At 44.6% G+C, this 27,688-nt stretch overlaps 1 protein-coding gene across 4 annotated transcripts in view; it reads right to left on the reverse strand.

The window, feature by feature from the left end:
- LOC120716533 (tenascin) overlaps positions 1-19,100 on the reverse strand; it is a 48,963-nt gene extending 29,863 nt beyond the window's left edge. The window contains exons 1-6 of one of the 4 annotated variants that reach the window (XM_040004047.1): positions 16,340-17,606; positions 13,122-13,480; positions 12,085-12,142; positions 11,738-11,956; positions 6,167-7,015; positions 5,741-6,073 (exon numbers count right to left, since the gene is read on the reverse strand). In XM_040004047.1, coding sequence (XP_039859981.1) covers positions 5,741-6,073; positions 6,167-7,015; positions 11,738-11,956; positions 12,085-12,142; positions 13,122-13,256 — 1,594 coding nt within the window. In that variant the 5' untranslated portion in view covers positions 13,257-13,480; positions 16,340-17,606. Of the gene's footprint in view, positions 1-5,740; positions 7,016-11,737; positions 11,957-12,084; positions 12,143-13,121; positions 13,481-16,339; positions 17,609-17,835 lie in introns of those variants that run through there. The other 3 variants (XM_040004046.1, XM_040004045.1, XM_040004048.1) reach the window with 3 other exon arrangements.
- Positions 19,101-27,688: the final 8,588 nt, after the last annotated feature.

The following is a 27,688-nucleotide window of genomic DNA, read 5'->3' on the forward strand; positions in this document are numbered from 1 at the left end:
TCCTCCCAGAGGGAACATCGTGACTTTATTTCAAACTTCCTCTGGGATGGTTTACATCGCTCACACCGCAGCAGCACGGCACAAACACAGGCGCAGTAAACAGACCAACACCTACGGCTCACGGAGGCCGGCTCCATCAGCCTCCATCAGCCTCCAACAGTCAAACTGGAAGATCCGCTGCTCGTGGAAGGCAGCTACTCAAGTTCAGCGTGCGTGTTACACATGTAAAGAAGCATTATTTGGCTGAGCGCCTTCACAATAAAAGCTTCCCCATTCTGCAACATTATTCCATCAAACAGTTTCTTTTGCACATAAACGTCATCAGACTGATAAATATTTCTTCGTTTGATCCCATCTGCTTTGTGTCTGCGTCTATCAGACTGTGGCCTTTGTGGTTTATTCGCTGCTTTACGTCAACTCTCACTGTTCTGTTTTGCGTGATGGTTCCTTTAAGCTTTATCGATTTCAGCTGCCACAACGTTTTGATGTTTGTTGGGTTTGTGTGTCAACAACTGATTAAAGTTATAGCCAACGGCCATCATGTGGAAGGCACATCAACACAAACATACATTTAAAGACAAAAACTAAAATAAACATTTATCAGAACAAAATGTGCACGTCTGAGTGTTTTCAATCAAACACTTTAAAGAAACCTAGACGTGTCTTTTTAGGTTTGCCTCTTATCTGTAGTTACTTTTATTTAATTTAATAACTGTACAGTTCTCTGTTTATAGTAACCACTGTCCTCGATGTAAATATGTAAGAAAAATGTTTCTGTCCTGTTTCTTTGTACATGTGTCTTTCTGGCTGCTGTTACAACCAAATTTCCCCTTGTGGGACAATTAAAGGATTATTCTATTCTATTCTATTCTATTCTGTTCTATTCTATTCTATTCTATTCTATTCTATTCTATGTTCAGGCAGCCATTTCAGTTGTTTTCTCTGAGAGCACTTTGTCTCACACTGGGCCAGTAATGGCATCAACATGATGAAGCTGTGACTGTCTTTTCAGTACTTAGCATGTCCCACTGCTATGACTGCTTAACAACAGTGGAGAATAATGAACATATGATATTTGGAGGAAGCAGCAAGTCGCTGTCAAGAACCTGCACTTTGTTTTTACAGCTGGTAATATGTCAGTGCAGCGATTAGAGCACAATGTAGGTGTTACAGGTACTGTGCACAAAACCCCCCCCAGTAATATTCTGGCAGCTGGGGCACCAAAATAATACCATAAAATAACAGAAAAGAATTTCCTCATGAAAATACGGTTATTTTCAGCAATGACAATAAAGTTTGTTGCCCTAATTTTACATGGGATTCTGCCTTTTTCAAGTGCTTTTAAACATTAAATTAGGAACATTTTAATGTGATTAAATAATGAAATTACCTATAAAAAGGTCAATGAATGCGGCAATATGAATCATAATACAGTTGGTTTAAATAATAATGGATTGCATTCATATAGCGTTTTTTGAGACCCTCAAAGCGCTTTATAATTCCCCTCTGCCCATCACCAGTAGGTGAAGCATCTTGCCCAAGGACACAACGACCGAAACTGTCCAAGCCGGGGCTCGAACCGGCAACCTTCTGATTACAAGGCGAACTGCAAACTCTTGAGCCACGATCGCCCTAAATAACAATAATAATAATTATTATTATTTGATGTAACAAAAGTTTATAAGAATCATTTTATATATTTTTCTGTAGCATCACATTTGAATTTAACAGTTCAATCTTTCAAATAACGGACAAATATTTGTGAAATCATGATACCTTTGTGAATTATTTTAACAATCTACATATGCATATGTACAGACGGATACATTTAACAAACAAGAAAATTATGTTTTATTACATTTACAGTGATTTTACGTTAATTTACATTAGAAATGTAAAATCAGTCTATTTATTTAAATTTAATGATATTCTAGAAGATCAATACAAAACTGTAAAATACACAGTAAATACTTTTATATTACAATTTTTTTTTTTTACAGTGTGCTGCAGTGGTTTGTATCATATCTATCTAACAGACTCCAGTTTGTGCATGTAAATGGAGAGTCCTCTTCACACACTGAGGTTAATTATGGAGTTCCACAGGGTTCAGTGCTAGGACCGATTCTGTTTACATTACATCAGGAAGTCCTACAAACTCACTGAAAAGCCTTCAGCTAATCCAAAATGCTGCAGCAAGAGTCCTGACAGGGACTAGAAAGAGAGAGCAGATTTCTCCTGTTTTGGCTTCCTGTTAAATCCAGAATTCAAAATCCTGCTCCTCACATACAAGGTCTTAAATAATCAGGCCCCATCTTATCTTAATGACCTTGTAGTACCATATCACCCTATTAGAGCACTTCGCTCTCGCTTTGCAGGCCTACTTGTTGTTCCTAGAGTATTTAAAAGTAGAATGGGAGGCAGAGCCTTCAGTTTTCAGGCCCCTCTTCTGTGGAACCAGCTTCCAGTTTGGATTCAGGAGACAGACACTATCTCTACTTTCAAGATTAGGCTTCAAACTTTCCTTTTTGCTAAAGCATATAGTTAGGGCTGGACCAGGTGACCCTGAATCCTCCCTTAGTTATGCTGCAATAGACGTAGGCTGCCGGGGATTCCCATGATGCACTGGGAAACCAACCATCATCTCTGACCAGCGCATGGTCATAAACTGGAGGGAAATATCCAGTTAATAATAATAATAATAATAATAATAATAAATTTTATTTATGAGCGCCTTTCAAGTCACCCAAGGACACTTTACAATAGGATAAAACACTTAGTAAAACAATGGCAGAATAAGAACAATAAAACAAAAGCACAAGATAAAATGAACAAACAGTGGATTCACAGTGAATATGCAGATTTGAACAGATGAATTTTGAGCTGGGATTTAAACTGGGGGAGAGAACCAATGTTTCTTATTTCTGGGGCAGAGAGTTCCACAGCCTGGGAGCAGAGCAGCTGAAAGCTCTGCTTCCCATGGTGGTGAGGCGGAAGGAAGGTACAGCAAGCTGGATAGAAGAAGAAGAACGAAGTGAACGGGCAGAACAAGTGGTGGTTAACAGGTCAGAAAGGTAAGGAGGAGCGAGGTTATGAATGGCCTTGAAGGTGAGCAGAAGAAGTTTTAAAATTATCCGGAATTTCACAGGGAGCCAGTGAAGTTCCTGAAGAACAGGTGATGTGCTGGTAGGAGGGGTTCTGGTGATAATGCGAGCAGCAGAGTTCTGAACCAGTTGAAGCTTATGGAGGGATTTTTGGGGGAGACCATGCAGAAGAGAATTGCAGTAGTCAATACGGGAGGTAACAAGACTATGGACAAGACTATGGACAAGAATGGACGTAGACTGGGTGGAAAGAGAAGGAAGCAATCTGTTAATGTTACGTAGATGGAAGTAGGCAGAATGGGTGAGATTATTGATGTGAGATTTATAGGAAAGCGAACTGTCTAGGATGACACCAAGGCTCTTAACCTGAGGAGAAGGGAGAACTGTGGAGTTATCGATGGTGAGTGAGAAATGGTTTGCCTTCAAAAGGTTGGATTTGGTGCCAGTAAGGAGGATCTCCGTTTTATTGAGCTTTAGAAAATTAGAGGTAAACCAGGATTTTAACTCGGACAGACATTCTGTAAGGGAAGAAGGTGGGAGGGAGGAATCAGGTCTGCAAGAGAGATATAACTGGGTGTCATCAGCAAAACAGTGAAACTGAAGATCAAATTTGCGGAAGATGGTACCTAGAGGGAGGATGTATATTATAAAGAGAAGAGGGCCTAAAACTGAGCCTTGAGGTACACCAGAGGTGACGGGGAATAGACGAGAGCAGAATGATCTTAGTTGAATAAACTGGGAGCGGTCGAGGAGATATGATTGAAACCAGGCGAGGGGTGTGTCAGAGATGCCGAGAGAGGAAAGTCTGCTTAGAAGGACAGAGTGAGAAATGGTGTCAAAGGCTGAGCTCAGATCTAAAAGGACGAGAAATGGTGAGAAGACCAGAGTCAGGCTCCGATTAGAAGATCGTTAGTGACTTTAAGTAGAGCAGTTTCGGTACTGTGACATGAGCGAAAACCAGATTGAAATCTCTCGTAGATGTTATTATTAACCAGGTGTAAATGAAGTTGAGCTGCAACCACTTTTTCGAGTAGCTTAGAGATGAAGGGTAGATTGGAAATCGGACGGAGCTTGTTAAAGTTGTTAGGATCTAAAGAAGGTTTTTTCAGTATAGGAGTGACTAGAGCAGTTTCCCCCCCAAATAATATAATAACAGCAAAAACTTGCATGTTTTAAAGAAATAAATGACAACTGTCTAAAATAATGTGAAAAGGCAACGTTTGCTAAAGGAAATCATAATATTTGGATGTTGGCTCGGTGTTATGTATTTGCATCTGTAGCTATGTCTAGGAAAGAAAATCAGTGTTCACAAAAAATCTGTTTCCAATCAAACGTTTTTGCATCACTTAAATATGCCAACAGTTTCTCCTGATTATGTCATTACTGGGGTCTCTGCAGCAGGTGGATGGAAACATACTTCACACTTTCTGCTGCCCACTCTGAGTTTACTCAGTGGGCTGTCAGGCTGTGGGACATCCCTCCCTCCACTCCAGTAAGTGGTCAGTTGCATTTGGGAAAACACTCTCACACACATGCGGCTGTCCTGAGCAGCTGTCTGAGGGAGTTTTTATGTGGTCTGGACTCTACCGCTCTGGTAATGAAACTGCTCCGTCACTCGGATCACTGCAGCGTGAACAGCCTCCAAACAGGCATGCTAATAGCCTACCACACCCTGGTAACAACAATGGCAACAACAACAACAACAACAAGAAAACATGGCTGAAAGAAGTACGCAGCTCGGCTGATGCTGCAAAACTGTATCAAATTAAACAACCCCAGAATGACAGTTTTAGAAGAAATGTGTGGTTTGTGCACATTTGTTGTAAACAGATATTCCCACTGCAATTAAATGTGATCCTGTCATGGTGAACAAATGCTCTTCAGATAAGAATGAGACACAAACATGCATTTTACACAAAATAAAGGAAAGACATACACCAATGTAACCATGTCCCTAACTTTAACCCACACCACTATGCACACTTCAACTTTTAAGAAATTCACCCTGGGTGTAGTTGAGGTTAAGAGATTATTATCTACAGGAACAAAAACTATGTTTGTTTACCAGATCCCCAAGGTTTGATTCTGTTCATCTGGACGTAGATGTGGGAGAAACGTTTCATCACTCATCCAGGTGACTGAAGAAGTCACCTGGATGAGTGACGAAACGTTTCTCCCACTGAAAGCTCTACATCCAGATGAACATTTTCAAAACTTGGGGGTTTACTTACCTGTTTGATTGAGCATGCATCAAGATGTTTGTCTACCAGACTGTTGACATTTTTCCTGCTGTATTGTTGGGCAAAGTAATCGGTCAGGATTGACTCAACCGGACATTACAGGAAGTGCAGTTTTGGTGCTTTGGCTTCATTTTCCACCTTACTGTTCAGCTTCTGGTTCCGTCCATGCCCCCACCATAAATGTAACCAACTCTTGAATATTTATGGTTAAAGCCAAGCCTACCAAGTCAAATTTAAAGAGGCTTGGTGGGGAAATAAACAAGCTGTCTTTCTTAAAACAGTGAGTTATAGCATTTACACTGGGAGCAACTTTGCTCCTTTGTGCTGTTCATGCACACATATCTCGATATCTCGATAGATAGATAGATATGGAGAAGATAAATGGAAGATTTGACTCACCGACATCACAGTTGGGCCCAGTCATCCCCTCCTGACACTGGCTGCAGTCTGGTCCTGTGAACCCCCGACGACACGCGCAGCTCCCTCTGAAGCAGCGCCCCCTGTTGTTGCAGTTGTTGGGGCAGCCTTTAGCACTGCAGTCTGCACCAGTGAATCCATCATCACAAACACACTGTCCATTCACACAGCGCCCCCTGTTGTTGCAGCTGTTTAGACAGGTTCTTTCAGAGCAATCCTCGCCAGTGAATCCATCCTCACAGACACATTGTCCGTTAACACAGCGCCCCCTGTTGTTGCAGCTGTTGGGGCAGGTGTTTTCAGAGCAGTCGTCACCTGTGAATCCATCATCACAGACACACTGTCCATTAACACAGCGCCCCCTGTTGTTGCAGTTGTTGGGGCAGGTGTTTTCAGAGCAGTCGTCACTTGTGAATCCGCTGTCACATATGCATTTACCATTAACACACCTGCCACGGTCGTTGCAGTCATTTGGGCAGGTTCTTTCAGAGCAATCCTCGCCAGTGAATCCATCATCACAAACACACTGTCCATTCACACAGCGCCCCCTGTTGTTGCAGTTTTCAGGACAGACTGCCTCAGAGCAATCTGCACCGGTGAAGCCACTGTTGCAGACACATTTACCGTTAACACACCTCCCACGGTCATTGCAGTTGTCTGGGCATGTCCTCTTTAAACAGTCTGGCCCAGCGAATCCAGGATTACACACACACTGCCCGTTAATGCAGCGCCCCCTCTTGTTGCAGTTGCTGGGGCAGGATTTGTTGAGGCAGCTGGGACCTGTGAAGCCACTGTTGCACACACACTTGCCGTTCGCACACCTGCCTTGATTGTTGCAGTTATCGGGGCAGGATCTCAGGGAGCAGTCATGACCGGTGAAACCAGGATTGCACACGCACTGTCCGTTAACACAGACCCCTCTTTTTTTGCAGTTTCCGGGACAGGATTCATCGGAGCAGCTGGGACCTGTGAAACCACTGTTGCACACACATTTGCCTTTCTCGCACCTGCCGTGATTGTTGCAGTTATCAGGGCAGGCTTTCAGGGAGCAGTCAGGACCGGTGAAACCAGGATCGCACACGCATTGAACATTCACGCACTTCCCGTTGTTGCTGCAGTCCCCGGGACAGTTGGACTGGCTGCAGTCCGGCCCGGTGAATCCAAGAAAGCAGACACACTTGCCATCCTCGCAGCGACCCTGATCACTGCACTCACTGGGGCACTCCTTGGTCTCTGGTTTGATGGAGCATCCTGCACCTGATGGACAGGAAGAGGTCAAGAACAGGTTCCTGATCACCACGGCAACAAGCTAAATTCAGTTTAAACCATTTTGAACCAAGCTACAATATCTGTGACATCAGTTCAGATCCTGAGTGTGTGTTATCTGGCTTCATGGACAGATAGAGCTGGGTGTCATCAGCATAGCAGTGTAAATGTATGCTATGTCTTCTAATGATGCTGCCTAAGGGAAGCATGTATAATGTAAACAGAATTGGTCCTAGCACTGAACCCTGTGGAACTCCATAATTAACCTCAGTGTGTGAAGAGGACTCTCCATTTACATGCACAAACTGGAGTCTATTAGATAGATATGATACAAACCACTGCAGTGCAGTACCTGTAATACCTACAGCATGTTCTAATCGCTCTAATAGGATATTATGGTCGACAGTATCGAACGCTGCACTGAGGTCTAGCAGGACAAGCACAGAGATGAGTCCACTGTCAGAGGCCATAAGAAGATCATTTGTAACCTTCACTAAAGCTGTTTCTGTGCTGTGATGAGCTCTGAAACCTGACTGAAACTCTTCAAATAAGCCATTCCTCTGCAGATGATCTGTTAGCTGTTTGACAACTACTCTTTCAAGGATGTTTGATATAAAGGAAGGTTGGAGATTGGCCTATAATTAGCTAAGACTGCTGGGTCTAGAGATGCTTTTTGAGTAAAGGTTTAACTACAGCCAGCTTGAAGGCCTGTGGTACATAGCCGATCATTAGAGATAGGTTGATCATATTTAAGATCGAAGAATTAATTAATGGTATGCAGATATCCTGCATCATAGTATTGACTAGGTCAAATGCATTCTTAGGTATCCAAAACATAAGGCGGCCATCAGCATCACTTCAGTCATAAATGTGGTTGTTGGAGGATGAATGAAGCGTCTTGAATGAGTTAGAACCAGATAGTTACCCTTTGTTGCACTGCCTCAGTTTTGGGGGTAGAGTGAAGGGGGGTGGACGTCTAATCCTCTCTAAATAGAGTGTAACACAGCCTTGTTGTGACTGATTATCCCCTGTGTGTGTGTGTGTGTGTGTGTGTGTGTGTGTGTGTGTGTGTGTGTGTGTGTGTGTGTGTGTGTGTTGTTGCTGTGCAGAGGGTGGACTGGGCGGAGGTGGGGGCTGAGATCACACTGGGCACAGAGCTGAAGACAGAGACGCACAAACAGTCCTCTCCCGTTTCCATCACTTCAGAAGACAAAACATTCACTTTTCTGAAGCTAAACTAAAAACAGGACATTAACTTTTTATCCAGTTTTGGGTAATGATTTTGGAGTAAATTACAGTCTTACTTTATTCCCCCTAACACAAATCAGACCCCCATATCCTCACAATCTATGGGTCCCCATGTTTCAGGTAATACAAGTACACACACACAGCTCACAGGTTAATCTCTGCCAGTTTGTAATGTGATCATCTCTGAAATTAATCCAATCACACACTCAAAGAAAAACACATATTCTATTAGTAGAATACAGCTTTAGTCTACTTTACTTTTTTATTAGATTAACATAAAGCTATTAGAACACATAATAGCAGGTGGTGGTGAAATATTCAACAGGTCTGATGCACGTCTGAGAGAGCATGAAGGAGGGTGTAGGAAACAGCAGGTAGCTGCCCAGTAATGTTAAATAAAGTCAAATAACTTTCATTTTCATTTCACTTTGCTCTGTATTAGATGTTTCATATTTCATTCATTCACAGTGTTAACGTTTCCTCCAGGTGTAGATAACGCCTCCCACTGTGGGTCCCTGTAACCCTGTCAGAGACTGCTCAGCTGTCAGGTCAGCTTTCCACACATGAAGAGAATTTAAACGCCCACTCACATCCTGGGCCACCTGACCTCAGGACATCACATGATAGGGTGGGGCTGGGTTTCACAATGAGCTGACCTGAAAGCGTGGCTGATCGTGACCTACAACCGAGCCACACCTGGCTAATGTGATTAAGTAGAGAATAGTCCAGATGCTTTTCTTTCCGAGCTTCTTAGACCACGATGAGCTGGATGACTGAGAACCTTCACAGACGACACTTCCTGTGTTTCGTTACCAAACTGCAGAAAACCTTCATCGTGCACGCAGATAAATGTTTGTATACTTCTATGTGAAATTATGAGAAACCTTTTCAAGAAATCAACTTAAAAAACAAACAAAGACAAAAACCTACAGAATAGAAAGCACATGCTCAGAGAGCTAATCGTCAGCAGAGACATGTCTGTGGCCACTCATTGGTCTGTTATCGCTCGAGGTCACGGTGCGAGGCAGATTCACACAGTAATGCAGTCGATGGATCCTGCGCTGCTGTTGACACTCTGGTTGTGTTTTAAGTGCGAGTGAAAAGGAAGGTTTATGAATCCGAGTGTCATCGTGGAGCAAAGATTGAAAAGTGACGTCCTGGGAAACAGAGAGCGGCACCTCTGTCTCCTCGTGGCCCGGCGTGTCATTTTTGGCATCGGGTACACGTTTGGTGTTGTCGATGTTTGGACGCTGCTGTCACAGACTTTGCTGCAAAGCGATGCCCTCACAAAACAAGAATTCGGCAGTAAAAAAACCCTGGAGCGCACACAGGGAACGTTTCTTTAACAAATCTAATAGAGTCCAGTGTTTGTTAAACATATGTTGCTATGAACACACACTGTGCTGCAGACCAACAACATCTTGGGTCATTTTCACTGTAATTACGAGTTAAAGATCAGCCGCTGTAAGACCGACTGCTGCTCTGTATGCCGAGCGCCGCCGTGCTGCGCGGCGGGGAGGTTAGCGCCTGCTGATGCAGACTCGTATTAATCGCTGTTGTCTCGTGTTTCCTCCTCTCGTTGCGATGTTTTTCTGTTTGCGTCTCTTTGATCAGCAGCCACAGAATCCTCCCAAACATCCCCAGTGTTTATTTTCATAAATAGGATTATTGCTGGTTGTGCCAGAGTTCGGTTTATATTTACTTTTTCATCCATGCGTGAGCTGATTGCTCCATTTGGTCTGGAGTTTCTGTTTGCTAACCTCACCAACATGCTTCAGGTGCTTTTAGAGTGGATCTTTGGCTGGTTGGGGTTCATACTGTGGAGCTGCTGCAGGACATCATCAGCTCCACACTGATGAAATCAACTGTGGGTGACTTTGGAGCCATGTGATGGAAAACCTCGGCTTTCCTAAAGCTCCCGAACTTATTTCTTCTCGAAGCTTCGAGGCCTTGAAAACATGACTCACGATCTGCTGCACGTCTTTCTGATAAAGTTTGAAAACATTTGATTTTTATTTCATTTATTACTTTTGGATTTTTGGCACTGAGGTGGAACAAACACGACCTCGACTTTGTGTCTGTTAAAGGTTTGTATGCAGGTCCTGCTCCTCCAGCTGTTTTAAGTCTTTTGAGTCCTCTGGTATGAAAAAACATCATTTTTTCCAGCCTGGTATAAAGAATTCGTTCATGCATGACGAATGATTTTGATCACTGTCTCAAATTCAGTTTGAATTTTTATTTTTTTGCATGTGAATGAAAAACTTTTCACGTTTCGTTTAATGTTTAGACGTGACATGAAAATGTGGCTTTTCTATATGACAATGACAGAAATGCAGCTGGTCTTTAAAGCTTCGGCATGTGATGAACTTTAAGAATATTTAAAATGAAGATGCTAAAATTATAAACGTCCATGAAGCATCAGATCGGCTCCTCACTGGCTTCAGGGATCTAAGAAGGGAAAAGTGCTGAGTGAGAGTTCATAAAGCTGTGAAAGCTTATCGTAGGGCTCGATCAGGTGACTTCTTCTACTCACGCCAAGCTCTTTATACAACATTCACCCATTAACCCTTTAAAGCCGGTCGGAGCGGCACGCTCTGTTTTGCATAACTATTTTTAAATCCTGGTAGCTCTGCAACCTCGTAAGCTAGCGCAATAATTTTTTTTGCATATGAAACCGGAGGAGTTGTACTTACTTGTAATTTAAAGCAAAAACGATTTTCAATTTTTTTTGCAATTTATGTAATTACTATGCACTTAATGCAGAAATATTATTAAAATCTGGGCTATAATGGTTGTATTGATGTATAGCAACTTGAAATGCTCCCAAAAATGGCTCCACAGCATGTAAAAATATAATATAAGCTCTGGCGGACTTGGTTCTATGGTAGGTCTTAAAGGGTTAAAGCCGTGTTTCTATGCTTTGTGTCCAACATTCACACACTGATGGATGATCTGGAGAACAAATGATCGTCCCTCCCTCAGCCTGGTTCTGATGGAGTTTTCCTGTTAAAAGTGAGTTTTTCCTTCCCACTGTTGCCAAGTGCATGCTAACAGGGGATCATATGATTGTTGGGTATTTCCTGTATTACTGTACATCTTTGGCCTAAATAAAGTGCCTGCCAGTGACTGTTATTGTGATTTGGTGAATATAAAATAAGTCTAACTTTACAACAGATGAGTCACATGTTGATCTTTCACCACCTTTTAAGTTGATCTGTCAGCTTGTTAAACATGCAGCCGTTACAGAGAGTTTGGCTCCACCCACTGAACCAGGTTTTTATCTCCTTCTTTGGTCTCCTCCACCTTCTGAGGGAACTCTGTAACGGAGGCTTGTTAGCGCTCTGTAAGAGTGCTGTTGACATAAAAGTGTGCCCTCTTTAACACTGATAGTCGCGTCCTTCTGCTCTACAGATAAATATTGAAGGTAAGAAACGTGGTCGATCTAATAGAAATATCCAGTTTTACCTTTGCTTTCGTTTGAGCTGCAGCAGTTTCCTTCAGCCCCTCCACACGTCTCCCGGAGGGCTGACACCTCCCTCTCCAGCCTCTCCAGCCGCTCCCGCAGCGGAGCAAAGTCGGCGTCGCATCCACAAGATCCAGACCCAGACGCCGAATCTGAGGGAACCAGTTTGATCTTATGGGTCAGAACCAGAGGAGAACCAGGTGCCAGGTCAATTTCTTTACCTGCAAACGAGGACATTTGGTTGTGATTATATTCTGCAGTAGGAGCTGAGCTACAACACCCCCCACTGCTGTGACCGGGAGAAAAACTACAGTTTCTGGATGTTCTTGTTTCAGGTCAGACTCTTTACCTCCTGTACTCCCATCAGATGCATCACCCTGAGTGGCACAGCCCTCTGAGATGACCACCTGCAACAGCAGAAAACACCAATCATTGCACTTTGTTTCATGTTAAGTTTTCATGTTCTCAATGCTGTGTTCTGCTGGTTGGTTCCACATATGGCTTCTCATGTTTCTACGTTCCTGTTGTCCTGGTTGAGTCCTCCTGTGTCTTATTGTCCATCTTCCCATCAGTGTGTTTGAGTCTAAACCTCTGAGTCGTCTTCCTGACTGTGTTTGGACTTTGTCAGGTTTTTGGACTGTGGATTTCTTGCAGCACATCTGCGCCACCTTTTTTCATGTTACTGAGCTCGGGGTGAAATAATCGCTGCTGCTCTGGAGCACATAGTGTCATTTCTGAAAGAGTCCATTAGCATTATCCTTCATCGCAGCTCCTCTGATTGGCTGTTCGTCTATCTAGTTGAGTTTGCTCTGTGCCCGCTGGAAACTGGAGCTCAACAAAAAGGTTCCAGACAAATTCACATTTGCACATTAGTCCGGCGATGCCGGGGTAGATATATTACAGAAGGCACAGGAGGCTTATGGCTTTAACTTTCTGCTTTTTCCAACATTAAAATGTGCTGGAGCGCAGGGCAGCAAAGACGTCAGTCATCAGTTAAAACACATCGAGAGTTTGTTGATGATAGGTCTCTGCAATTTATTCTTTGTTTGGACTGCAGACGGCTTGGAACTGAACTCTGACTGTGCAGTTGGCTTTTGCATCATCTCCTGAGCAGATTTCTGGATTCAAACGTCCTAACAATGAGATGCCTGTATGTTCATTACTGGCCTTCACTGGCTTCTTCCTGCAATAAGGAATCATCTGCAGACAGATATGAAAACTTAAAACTCCTGTGATTGAGGAGTCAGGCGTTACAGGGGCCATCAAATAAAAGCAGATAAAGAAGAAATCCCTGAACCTTTTAACCACACTGACCCTCGTTTAACCCAGATGACCACTTGACCTGCCGTGAGTCGGCCCATTTATCTCAGCTAACCCCTTAATCACCTTGAAGGAGTCCTGCTTGGTGTCCCTTGGTGTCCGTTGACCCCTTAACTGTAGCTCTTTGGAGGTCGACGGGGTCAGGAGGGCTGGGCCGGCCAGGAGGAGGAAGAGGAGGAGGCAGGGGATGAAAGGAAGCATCGCCAGGGTGGCACCAGGAGAAGACTTCCCTGGGTGTTTGAGGAGAAAGATGCCGGACCGCTCGGGAAATCGATGCTGACGGACGTTTGCCGGTAACAGCGGAGCCGGTTGCTTCCAGGACTCAGTTGGAAAGAGTCTGCAGATCTGGACCTGCTCTCACTTCGCTTCAGTCACAGAGGTGATGGATTTTTTCCTCTCGCCTTTGCTCTCCATGGGTTTTCCCACTGGAAGAGACACAGAATTACACATTTAAGCTCACCTTAAATTTCATGTTAGCGCAGCAGACTCCACTTTGGCCACAATTAGCCGGAATAGGGGGCCATTAGCTGTTTATGGGCCCGTCAGCGGAGCATGGCGGCCAATAAAAACCCGATGGAAAAAGTAACTTGGTCTGAAAGAGTAGCTTGTTATCCTGCAGCCGATTTTCTGACATGCGGATCAGGCCCGGGCCTGGCAACGCCGAATATTACTTCAAGTGCAATTTGGCCCCAAACAGCCGATTATGTGTGGAGCATCTGAGGAAACAGATCCCAGTTTAGAGTTTCTTTACTTAAAAAAGAGGCAAAATTGAAGCTCTGTGAATGTTTGTAAGACTTCTTTAGATACTTACACCTTAAATCCTGTTCACGTGCAGGAGGAAACACTGCAAACTCCTCCTGGTTACATGACTTTTACTTTACATTGTTAGCATATTTATGAGCAACAAGTAGCTCTGTGAATGGTCTGTCGGCCTCAGTAACCACCCGTGTGTCCTCTCAGTATTTTTATGACCAAGTCCACTGGAGTGAAACAAGCATGTCTGCAGTGAAGCTGTGATGAGTGGATCCTGATGCCTCTTCAGCTTCAGCTTGCACCAGCCTGACTTCTATCTGTTATTTGTCTTTGGCTGTTTTAAAGCCTCCTATAAGAGTAATTTAACTTTTGATGCAGGTGTCCTCAGGACTCTCTGAGTGCCGCTCGTCCATCATGTCTCTGCTTCAGCTCAGCTCTGGATCTGAACCCTTCTACCTTTCCTCTCCGTCTGTCCACATGTTTCTCTGCTGCTAACTCGACCGACACACAGAGGCTTCTGCATGTGCGGTTTGATTTAGATCTCCGTCTGGACCTCGGCCAGTTTCTGCTCAGTGGGTCTAAGTGAGAACGATTACCTTGTAAATAGCTGCCTGTGACAGCTGTTCCAGCTGCTACGGGAGAACCTCAGGAGGGCAATACAAATTCTCAAAATACACCATGAAGGCTTCTCATGTGCTCTTCACCTTTACTCTCAGTGCTGCTGGAGGCTGTTCCCTCACTGCTTCCAGACTATGTGACAAACCTGTTGCTCCACGCCCACACTCAGGTTAATCATTTGATAGCACTGTAATGACCAGGAGGCATTTTATGAAATGTCTGTGGAGATCTTATAAACCCTTTAAATGTTCTTCTGGCTTCAAACCAGCAAGCAGGGGTGCAACTCCAGAAACTACTATTACCTAGTTAATATCGAGTAACACAGTCACAACCTTCAGACATACATGAGCGATCTCAGGTCTCAGAAACAGGAAACGGGTTTGACTTTGTGAAACTTTAACATTTGTGCTAACAGGATGATGAAAGATCAGGAACATCAGGAAGCATATCTACATGCTTTGGCCAAAAGCTTCCCCGAGACCACAGAGGATCACAGCAGCAAGAGTCCAGTGAGGAAATCTGGCAGCTGTGGGTGCAACAACACAGACTGTATATAAAAAATGGAAGTTGTTACTGTGACATCAGCCACTGGTTTCTGGATTCTGTGTTTTGAGGGCTCAGTGTTTTTGCAACCCGGTTAGCATATATGGACAACAGGGCGGCGCGCTAAGGTAAATGCTAATACTAGCTAGCCCAGTTAGCAAGCTGCTTCCATAAAGTGGGTGCAGAGATTCCTGCTAATGTTTGCAAAGTAACAAAGTGATGAAATGTTAGGAAGGACTGTGTGTGTACACTCACAGCAGCCATGCTATTGGTCAGATAAGTGCATTAAAAAGAAGCAGTTCAGAGATGAAGCTAGCAGCAGTACACAGTTACCATGAAGGGGGGAAAGTAGCTGTTTAGCAGCTTGTAAACCTGTAAATGTTTGATTCTGCTGTGAAGTCAGATGTTCTAACATGTGGCCTCTAGTGGACATTAGAGGAACTGCAGTTATTGGCAGTCATGAACTGCTGTAAGTTTTTAGTCCTGCAGGTTGCTGATTGACTTGCTGATGAGTGAAATAGCAGATTTTTTTTTTTTTTATCAAAGCAGTTATTTGATTCAGTCCATCACAGAGGACGGAGACTTCAGTGTCACAGAGACGACGTCCAAACATAAGCCTGCATCGATTCTGCTGCAGGATGTGTTATTACATGCACGAGTCTCTCTGGTCTTTGGCTTTATACATAAAACTGAAAACATTTTACTTTGTCTGTATTTCTGCATCATTACTGCCTGGTTCTCTGTAAAATCCTGATTTGGATATTTGCTTTATGATTTCCGTCACAGCTCTGCAGCAGCCGGCACGTTTCACATCGTTGGATCATGTAAAAGAAATTATGATTTATTTTTTACATGAATGAATGTCTGAAAAACATGAATCTATTCCATTTGCTGCCAATTATTATCACCAAAACCCACAAATCCTCCCCTGTGAAGCTACAGCTGATAAGATCAAATTAATTTGGTCGTTAAACTGACAGAAAACAGACAAAAGTTCAAAAGTCCAACAATTAAATCTTTTTTCAACCAACAAATAAAAAGAAATCTTTTCAGTTTATTTGTAAAAGTCATAAAAATGACCAAAGTATGAAACTCGTGTTCTTGCAAAGCTCATAAAAAATAAAGAGATAAATATCTAAGCAATTTAAAATGAATGAAACATGAAGCTAAAACCTTTTGAAACATCGTCGGCACTGAATGTAAAACAGCAGCTGCTCGTTTCACCCTCGTCCTCGAATAAAGAAAAGCAGCAATCATGGCTGCACAGTTCTGCTGTTTAAATGATGAATTTTCAAATGAAATCTGCTCTGCGTTACATTCATATTAAATGTTTATGAACCCAGCAGTTTGTTCCTGCAGCAGCATCCTACCTGCTCAGAGAGGTGAGGAGTTTCCCTCAGCGGTGCTGAAGTCTCGTCTCAGTCCGGCTCTCTCACTGACTGACCGGCAGGAGGAGGACGAGGAGGGTGATGGACGGAGAGAGAGAGGAGGGGAGGGGAGGAGGAGTGCAGTAAAATTTTCTCATACTTGAAGAATTTTTCCTCCCTCTCTCCTCTCTTCCTCCTCTGTTTCCCTCTGATGTAATTCTGTGGGCTTTACAGGTCCCTGCTGGGCGGAGGGCTGGAGATGGAAAACATCTGATTTTTAGATGTTTTCAGGGGCTCATGTGTTTCAGAGGGGTCTGCGTCCCCCGCTGCAGGACGCTCTGCTGGCTAGCGGGTGCTGAAGGACCCGCTCCAGCTGACTCCACACAAGCGTGTGGCTGCCGGCGCTCGTGTTGCTCAGAGAGGATGTAAAATAGGTGCGTGACAGAGTTTTCATTCATGTGTGACTGCAGGTTTGGACAAAGTTACACTGTGTGCTGATTCAAAGCATAGACTGTAAGTAAAGATGGAGGAAGGACTCCTGGGACTGGGAGACATTTTTAGTCCCTCGTGCTGTTTTATTGCTGCAAGAATGTGTTTGGATGATGTTTGCAAGCCTTGTTGGTAGGTCACGTCCAACCTGAGCCGGACTGCACACCTGCAGCCACCTGCCCACGCCCCTAACTGCAGACCTTAGCGATGTGAGTGCCTTTGGGGAGTGACTCAGTTTTGAAGCTGCCTTTAGTTTTTCTGTTCAGCTCGAAGACATGTGGTGTGAGACGACACCTGAAGGCACACTCAGGGCTCTATGGTCCAAATTTAATCACCAGCTTCATGACCCGATGACCTCCAACCTCCGACTGACCTCCACCCTCTCACCACGAGTTTTGTATTACCATGGTGCTCCGTGACTTCCTGGCGTGCTTTTGTTTGAGGATTTTGCAGCAATATTTGCACTTTGTGCATGAAGAGAGCAGCAGTGCAGTCTCACAGCGTGGTGCGCTCAGGCTGCGACCTCGTCTGAATTTTAAATCCTGCTCAGATCATAAAGAGTCTGAAAACCTCACAGTTCTACCGACACAAGTTTAGCAGAGGTCAGCAACTTCCCAGTGATTCCTTCAAAATAAGATTTGATGCTGGGGACAATACTTCCAGGCTTCTAATGAAACCATGCAGATATTTACCTTCATACATCCTCAAACAGGAACGAGTCAAACGTGATTTTAAGCTACAGAAGAAGAAGAGCAGTCAGCTGATGCAGCTTCACACTGAAATGATGTAAATTTGACAGTTTGAAACTCACTCTGACATAATACCAAACTCATTATTGTATAATTATAATTATTACAAATGAATGATCCTAATTCTAAATTGCAAACAAACTAAAACGGTTCATTTACCTGAGTATTAATATTTGATTGTTCTGTGTAGCTAAAGCATCTGTAATGCTCGTACACATCCACGCAGTGTTGTGTGCTCCCTCGTGTGTGAACAGAGCTCACCGTCTTTACTGCCACCTTTAACTGCAGACCTCAGAAGTCTTCGGTTTGCCCCCGCGGCTGGTCGGCGGTGCTTTTGCGCTTCCCGTGGGAGCTCAGAAATGACTGAAATACCACAGAAACCAGGAACACATGCGCGATGAAGCGAAGGCTAATTATACCACATGTGCGGCGGGCCGAGCCAAGCGAGCAACCAGAGCTGGAGCTTGTAAAAGTGGGAAAAGAGCGATTGAAGCTGACGCCCACGTCTTGATTGTCCCGTCAATAACTGTGACAGATCGAGTCTGAGGAAACAGTCGGTGCGGGTCACTGATTTATTTGGTTTCCATGGAGGTTTCTGGCACTTTCTGACCCACTAATGACCCAAACTACTCTGGTTTGTGTCAAAGCTCAGCCTGAGCATCGAGTTCGCTGTTATAGAGTCCAGAGTTTCTGTCCACCTGATCCATATTTGTTAGAACGTAATTGGTGAATTTTATACACATAAAAGTAAGAAAAGTGGAAAGTCCTGCAGAGACTGTGGAGCTCTGAGTGCTGCTGTCCCACCACAGCTCAGTCTAAAAACTGCAGCTCTTTGTCCAGATGTGCTGCCAAACAGGAAGTGATGCGTGAACACCTCGTGAGTTAGAATCTCTTGGCTGCAGGGATCCAGACATGTGCAACATTCACACAACAGGGCGTTCACAGAGCTCCGATTCCCATTAAAGCATCACTCACCGTGTGTTGCTGGGGTTAAATCCACTCAAGCTTCCCCTGCAACCCCTTGACCCTGCTCATCGCAGTCATGCCGTCGTGCACGATGCAGCCGGCGTTGCTGACGGTTTGTCGCACTCGTGAATGACGGCGTCGCTGCTGCTCGTGCACGTCTTCATTTCTGTGACCTGCTGTGCAAAGCTGGGCTCTGTGAGCAGCAGTGTAAAGCTCAGGCCTGTTTCCTGTCGGAGCAAACTTCCAACAAGCACTCATCAAAGAGAAATCGTGACAATGTGGAGAAATGAGTTTTTGCTCTGACCTGAAGATGCTGAACACAGTGAACCGCCTGACCTGCTCCACACAGCTATTCTAATGTCACCCTTTTCTGACTGGCTTTCACCTACAAGCAGCAGGTGGGGGTGGAGATGCCCGTATGCCACACCCATTCAGTGACATCATACATATGAAACTGTACTTAGAGCAGTCTGACCTTAATGAGTCCAAACCACAGTAACTGAAGGTTATTAATTATGACAAATAAAGTTAAAAACTGTTGATCAGCTGCTCAGAAGCTGAGGCTCTTCATGCTGATGAAGCAGTCTGTGGTTAAAGTGGGCGGAGACAGAGTTTAGCGCTGTGGCGAGCGGACCTCCTCAGAGGGAGCTGCTGCTGTCACACTTTAATCCTAACGTGAGGAAACAGACGGACGCTGAGGTTTTCCCGCTGCTGCACATGTTTCATATCCTGTTGTTTGATTGACGGATTCGATGCTCCTGATGTTTAACTTAGTTTAAGTTTAGTGGAAACAGAGCAGGCCGCTCCCTCAGGGGAAAGTTGGAGGAAGAAATGAGGAAAGAAGCCATTTAAGTCTGAGAGGAGGTGAAGTCATAATGACAGCAGAGGGAACGGCTCATTAGCAGGGCGAAGAGTCTGTCTGACAGCCAGGACATCACAGGCTGAAACAGAGGCGACGAACGAAACAAGCAAGAGACCCAAAGTAAGGAAGAGGAGCAGGAAGGAGACGCTCATAGAGGAAACCAGGAGCAGCCCGGAAATACAGTTTCCTCCAAAGTTTCGAGACGACAACGAGGAGGAAGGAGCTTTTCTTCGTCTGCACTGGTGCAAGTTTGGAACTCATTTCATATCTCCAGTTAAAAGGACTAAATAAATAATCAATAATCCATCAGTACTGATGGAGGCCCGTGTACGGCTTCTGAACCTGGACGGCCTTCAGAAACTGCGCTCGCCCACGCTCAGCAGGTCGGCGTAGAGACGAGAGGACGCTTGTTTGAAATAACTTAACAGTGAATCACTCTGAATGTTTCAAACATTAAAAATAAATAAATAAATCAAGAAGATGAAAGAGAAATGAAACATTTCACGGTCCATTAATCGTGCACAACATCCAGAACTTCCTCTTAACTCTGAGAATCACAATCTGGTCGTTAAGTCTGACGTCACCAGTCGTGTCTGGGCTCAAACTCCGCTGCAGGTCCATATATCAAACGATCACTATGGCATTACTGAGAGTTGAAAAACTGTCTAAAGTCTTTCATCTTTAATAAAATGATCAGCGTTCTGCTCTACCAGGTGTAACAATTGAGTTTAACATCCAGGCATCCATGAAAACGGAATTTATGACATTTAACGGAGTTAGAAGTTAGCAGGGAGTTAGCTCGCTAGCTTCTATCTAAATACAATATAGCATGTCCTGACTGCGGGGTTTTGGAAACAAATTAAAATGTACAGCTCTGCTGTCACTTCCAACATAAATGAAGACAGAAAACGAAACAGCAGTGACGTTTGTAGGGTTACTGAAGTTTGGCTAGCTGGTATATAATGATGTGCTACGTGACCGCTAGCGACACAGCTATGTTAGCATAATATAAACAAGCTAACTTTTTTCCACTCGATAAAAGTTAACGTGAGTGTTCTCGGTGGTCAGGAACAAATGTAATCGCATGGCAGGATGCTGTAAAAGGACCAAACTTCAGCCAGGAGAACAACTGAGATAATCCATCCACAATACGAGGTTAGTCATTCATATACTGCTGCATGGGCTGGGCTGTAGCTACATGTAGGAGTTTAAACACTGAGCTTTAAAATGAACAGTGGTAATAAAAGCCGAGGGAGGTCAACAGTGATCACTGACTGTTTTTAGAGGCTTTTTGAGATCAAATAGAAGAAAATACAAAACATTAAACATGTTAACAACACAAAAGCCATATTAAACGCAGACTACTTTAGGCCCGGAAGTAGGATTCGTCACGTCATCACTTAAAGACCGGATAATAATCATGTGACAGGTCTGAAAGAGGCCGTCCTAACAGACGTCTGCAGCTCAGCATCCGGCTGACGTTCTGTTGTTGGATGTGTGACGATGAGATCGAGCCGAGTCAGACAGAACGCGACGGCAGTTTGACCCTGATTCATGTGGAAGTGAAAAACCGCTCTGCGGTCGACCTCATGACTGGCTCCCTGTGTGCCGCCTCACTCGGAGCTTCCACCGTGCTAACCGTTTGTGCTCTGATGACTTCCTGCTCTCACCTCCACCACGAAACCACACGCGAGCAGCTGCGACGGGCAGATGTGACTTTGTTACAAAACTCAGTTTCTTTGTGTTTCAGAGAAAAGCTGAGTTGCCACAAAATCAGAGTAAACACTTGAATAAGCACTGAAGTGTTTACAGCTTGGAGTTGGGACATATGCAGATGACTGATGGTATGATGAAGAGGCTCGCTTGCCTAATAATCGTCTCTGGAGATGATTTTGGCGACGTGTCGAACATGGCACAGCGGTGCAACAAGGACGCCCAGGTCTGCACATGTTCTGCATGAGCCTCTACCAACAAACCCACAGGGGAGATTATCCTGTAGTTCTCAAACTGGTGCTAAACTGGTGAGAACCCAGTACAGGTGAGCTGAGGAGCTTCAGCACTGTGAGCAGCTAACAGACGTCAGTGTTTCCTGCTCCCACGTGCAGACATCGTTCACAGGAGCCGTGGGTGTTTCCATCATCCGGCCTCAGCGGGCAGCAAGAAGAATGATGATGCTGCCACATCCAAACGGCACTCTGGGAAATCCTTCGTCCATAAACAGTCTGTTGAAAGTTGTAACATAGTTTATGTCGTAAATCGTCCGCCTGGGTTGAATTAGTCGAACAAAGACCAAAGTGCATGTTTCGCCTGGTTAGCTGTGCGACTTTCCTCTGGTGTCCTGTAACGTCGGAGCGGGACCCTCGCAGCGTAGAGCAGCGCTCCGTTAGGTGAGAGATGCTTGGTGAGTTAAACAGATGAGTTATGAGCATTTCATTGTGCAGGTTTTCCCTCTGCACACGTGCAGGAAGCAGGCGTGCAGCCAGACAGACGGACGGGTCCTGATGGGCCTGTTTGAACGCGAGCCGTGCACGCCAATGAAAATCTGACCCGCGCTGATGTCATGCTGCAGCCACCAGCAGGCACTGAGCCCACGTCACCCACAGAGCCTCTGGTTTTACTGGTGTTTCACAGCAGCAGGTATGAAGGTACGTCTGTGTGCGACTCTGAGGACTCGTTTCATTTATTTGTTTCTATTCTCGGCAGCATCCTGGACTCGACTTTGCTTTATTGAAGAGTTTCTCTGGAAGTTTGCTGTAAAGCGCTCGGTTTGCCCAGAGCTAAATCTGTGACACACTCTCACACACACAGATGAGTTATAATCAGCCTTACATACATTTGGACACAGATCGTCAGCTGACCAGGAAGTCGGCTTGTTTTTGACGCATCTTTGTTCGTACCGGGTTCATCCTCCTTCCTGACTCTGAGCGTTAGAGACCACGCCGTCATCAGGGATGTTCATGGTAGCCACTGGTACCTGACCACAGTTTTATGATTTTTGAAGCACAAACGTCCTGAACTACAACACAGCTGCACAACTTCTGCCAAACAAAGCAGCAGTTGTGAGAAACTGAAAGTAAAACCTGCCAACTCTGATTCTGCTCTGCAAAGCAAACACGGACAAGAAGCGCAAAGTTGAGCTGAAGAAAAATCAGCGTGTTGGGACGGGCGGCGGTTGAGTCTGAAGCCCAAACACGTCCTCTGCATCTGACCTGCCGACCTGCGGTCTGCAGCGCGGGAAGGAAGCGATCCCTGCACTAACGGGTCATTAACCGTCGCCTCGCTTTAAAACCGTCAGTTTGACAACCAGAGGGAGCAGACTCGTGTCACATTTAAGGGTCATGCATTTAAACATCTGCACAAAATAAACACGGCTGGTTTAACATGAATGAAGTCTTTAAACCAGCAGCTCCGTCTCACACGTGTTGCCCACAAGCCGGAGGCGTGCAGAGGTCAAAGACGCAGAACCCAGAGCTGCCCCGTGGTGGGTGATGTGGAACAAAGTGCTGCCTGCCAAATAATTAGGCTCAATAATCTTCACAGGTCCCCTCAGTCGTTGGTGTTGGGCTAAACCTGAAATAAGAACATATTAATCTTTAAGTCTTAAAGCCTCCCAAACCTCACATAATGTGCTTCATCCTCAAATACACACTGGATTTGAAAAAGGGTGAGAGAGGTTTTTATAACAGCTTGATTTATGTGACAGTCCTGTGTATTTGACCCGGGTCCTCATAGGCTGCAGGTTTCAAGCTCCCGTCGCAGCAGATGAGCATAGCAGAAACGCAGCCTCTGCAGTGCATGACTGTGACGGAGGCCAACGCACGCCGGGTAAAAGATGGGCGCATGTGCCGCTGCGAGCGCTGACTCACATTTTCCAGTCGAAGCAGCTTCAGCACCTCAGCGCGAGTCACACACACCTACTACACAAACCCAGAGCAGCGTCTCCACCAATCAGCTGCCTGTCAGCCGGGCAGATGTGGAGCTCTAGTTTATAAATATGTGCAGCGATGGCCAATAATAAAGAATCAATGCAAAAACATACAAGACTAGTTACAGTACCGGTGCACTAAAATGTGCACACACACCAAACATCAATCAGAAATCTCCAGAACAAACAACAACAACCTGCTGTGATGACTCGGAGGTAAAGTGCACCTCTGCTGCTTATTCACAGACCCCGCTCACTTCATCCAAACTGCTGAAGACAACTTCGTAAAAACGACCATATTAGGGTTAGCCCATCTTTATGACATCACAAAGATCCGAGGGTAGAAAAACTGTGTTGCATGACAGGATTACAAACTCAAAGAGAAACCACCTTCAAAGTTTTTTTCTTCGGTTCTGATGCTTCCTGCTACGTGTTTCTGAAGGATCCAGTAAGTCTTATTGGCTAAGCCTGTAACCAATGAGGTTTATTAAATCTGCACATGTGATCCAAAATATTTCCAAAGCACTTCTGAAACACTGACATGAACTGAAATCCTTCATTTGCAGCCGTGAACAGCTTCTGTGCTGCGTTTGGTTTGTGCTGAGCAGCTTAGCATGAACAGTGAATGATGCGAGCAAAGCAGGGCTGAGGTGAGCTTTGTTCAGTTTGGCAGTGAGCGACGACAGGTCAGGTTGTCATGAAGCCATCGTAATACGCACGTTCTTTAGACTGATCTACACGCGTGCACGTGCGCACACACGTGTGCGACACAATCAGCAGCACAGGTCACGCCGAGGTTTCGCTAATATCAGCTTTCATGGGAAAATCGGCTTTTCTCCTGCTTGTTGATGTGTTTTCTTTGTGTTTCTGTGCGTTTGCCACCGACCTCTGGTTTCTGCATCTCAGAGCGATGCTGGAAGAACATCAAGACACGTCGCAGCGATCGCCCCGCTGAGAGGCGGAGAGGGAGCGTGGGGGCAGATTTTATAAGAGCTTCTGCCTCCCTCTGTCTCATTTCCCCTCCATCGTTCCTTCAGCATGTGCAGCTCCCGATCATCTCATCTCAAAAAAAGGCTGAAGGACAGAGACGTGGAGGAAGCCTCCACCTCTGACAGACAGATGGAGCTTTAAAACCACAGTTTCATTCATGTCTTTATGAAAAATCTTTGCTTTTATCTTAAAATAACTGAAAAGCAGACGGACAGGCGGGTGACTCAAAGGCTCAGGGTTTTCCGTCTGCCTTCACCCGCCTCTCGTGCTGCTGTGGAGGAAATATTTCATTGTGAAAGGTTAAATGTGTCCCAGAAATATGAGGTTAGATGGTGGAGCTGGACGCGCTCCAGCGTCGGCGGCAGCCTTTGTTTGGGCCGAGTAACGCCGTGGGAAAAGCCTCGCCGTAGGCCGGCACAGATGCCTGCGAGCTTGCTCATATGTCACAGACACACAGAGCGCTGTCAGCCGTCTGCTGCCTCCATTAAAAAGGGTCTGAACACGTCGCTCTAAAAACTCTATCGAACAGACACAAAATAACTACAGCGAGGCAAACCATGACATGATACATGGCACTCTGTAACCCCACTGAGGCTGAAAATAACCCACAGGGAGTCAAATCCACACGAAACTCAAAGACGTCCGAGCGAGACAACGATGGATATTAACCACAGAGACACACGAAGCCAAACACGCTTCATCTGGTGTTTAAAGTGTTTGCAGATGTAAATATGACAAGTCAAGAAAATTCACGTCACTGTCAGGAAAAATGAAAAGTCACGTCTGGGAGACAGACGTGTTCCCACGGAAGCTGAAAGCAGCCATTGTGCCCGCGTGGAGGAGGAAAGTCCTCCGTGAAATCCCAAATATTCCGACGTAGATGAGAAAGAGAATCTGAATTATGCAGAGTCGCAAACATCCGAGCAGCGAGGAGCGACAGAGAGAAAAGCATCGTCATGCACGTCTGTGTAATAACAAAGTAATAACAGCTTCTTATCATCTGTAATAACTCTACGTGTCTGGCAGCGGTGCAGCGAGGAGTCATGGCAACCATCCAATAATATTTGGCTTGCATCCACCGAGCTCGCCAAGGTCAACGGTCCAAAACCGATAAAAGCCTATGCATGTTTGACCTCTGACCTCTGCTACAGTCACAGTGAGAATAACACTTATCATAAAGTTTCTGTTGTAGAGAAAGATTTATTATAATAACAGGATGTTTGAACACGTGCAGTTTTCCTGACTGTCTGTGATCGAGACGTTTTTACATTTGATATTTAAAACCAAACATTTAACCTGAACAATCAAATATCGACGTAATAAAAATAATAACTAAACTCAATATCGTGCTAAGAAAATAAAAATTAGTCTCATCATGCAAACTACAAAAGCCTGCCGTCGTTTTCACGACAAACCAAAACAGATGCCCTTCAGTCTTTCACACTTTGGTAAATTTATGTCAGGAACATCAACGTTTTCCACGCTGATATGGAAAAACGTTGCTGTGGTGATCCTTGATCTATCGTTCTGACTATGACACGGACTCAGCAAGGAAAAGGATAAAAACATGTGAGAGTGATGCCGGACGTCCCAAATGCTTCCAGCGTGCGATCCAAACGTGAAACGCAGCCGTCGTGTGACGAGCGCTCGTTAAAAACACAACGGTGCTTCTGTTTGCTGCAGCCAGCGGCTCCCGACCAGCAGCTCCTCAGCTCACATCTGTGATGCTGGTTTCGTTTATCGTCGGGGGATTCGGTAACTGAATCTTTAACTGGAGGCACGCTGTAGAGAGAAGTGATGTCATGCAGGTCCAGCAGCACCTTCATCATCCTCGCCATCACCCAGGACTCGGCTCCTCTCTGCGCGATGCTGTGCAGAAACCTGCAGGGACACTTTACGTTTGCTCTGGTCCTGTTTGAGGTCAAACATCAGGAGTATGCAGATGTGCTGCAGCCGCCGGTGCACCTGAAACGGTGCTGACACACATTGAAGTCCCTCTGCAGCAGCTCTTCCTGATGTTACACGCAGACGTTTCTCCGTCTTCATTTCTCAAGAAAGCAGTGACCTGTAACAAACACCATTTTTAAAAAAGCTGACAAAGTTTGTACGTGCATCCATCTTCATCACCTTTAGCAGACACACAGCTGCACAGCTGGCAGAGTAAATGTAGCTTAATGAAGAGCTCGGACATCATTTGGTTTACCGGTGATCTTATTCACTCACTGCTCACAGCTGATGAGCAGAGGTGAAGGCAGGAAACAGATTCAGCATCGCCACAGATGCTGCACCGACTCACCCGTCAGACTCCACCCTGTTCCAGCTGAGTTCAGGCCTCCAGGTGTTAAATCTCATTTTAGCTGCTTCCTGTTTGGTTGTAAACCAGCTTCAGTCACGGTTTGATGAACGAAAGAGGAAGAGAAAATCTCAAAATTCATTCTATATAAATTATGAGGAGCCGATGATGTTGGGCAGAGACCAGAGTCCACCAACAGCTATTCTAATGTATCGTCTGCAGCACGGACCGAGGTCTCGCCCCCCCATCATCTACCCTACAGTTGGGGACGCCTGCAGTCTTACGCCTTTTTCAGTAGTGATGGGATTTCCGGCTCTTTTTAGAGAGCCGGCCCTTTCGGCTCCAAACCGGCTCTTCGGGTTGTTTTGTTGCTTTAATTAATTTATTATTAACAACAATATTAAATTATGCACAAAAGGAATTACTAATGTAAAAAAAAAAAAAGTGGTTTTATTTATATATGTTTATATATAAATATATGCGGTGGCCCCAGAGACAAAGCACATACAAACTCCAAAACACATTTCTAGCATGAACTGAACTTCCAAAGCAGAGCTACTAGATCACTTAAATTACACAATTGAAAGCATGAAAGCATATGTGTATTTATACACAGGCACTCATATATATTCAAATAATTTAAAAAAAATGTTCATTTACCTGTTACTACCACACACCAAATCTGGTCGTTGGTACTTGCTGGCTTGTGTAGCCACGAGATAACAAAAGCTCAACACTGCGCCCAGCATCCTGGAGCACTTCTGTTGTGTTTTATACGTGTTTTGAGTTATTATGTGCTTTGTCTGTAGGGGCCACCGTAAATATACTTTTATTTATTCACTCCACATAAAATGTAATAAATAAATCATATAATACAAAAACCAACTATTCACATTTCAACTTTTAACTATTTAAATTTTCAGCTTTTTCCTTTTAAACAAATTTAAAGTGAAACAACACAAAACACTACAAACCACAACACAATTAAATATAAATGAAAATATGAAAACAAAAAGAAGATGCACATTCTCTGTCATATGCACCTGCATGAATAAACTTTCTTTTATCATCTGCAACT

Source organism: Simochromis diagramma, unplaced genomic scaffold (genome assembly GCF_900408965.1).
Source record: "Simochromis diagramma unplaced genomic scaffold, fSimDia1.1 OVJJ01000474.1, whole genome shotgun sequence".
Classification (NCBI taxonomy): Eukaryota; Metazoa; Chordata; class Actinopteri; order Cichliformes; family Cichlidae; genus Simochromis; species Simochromis diagramma.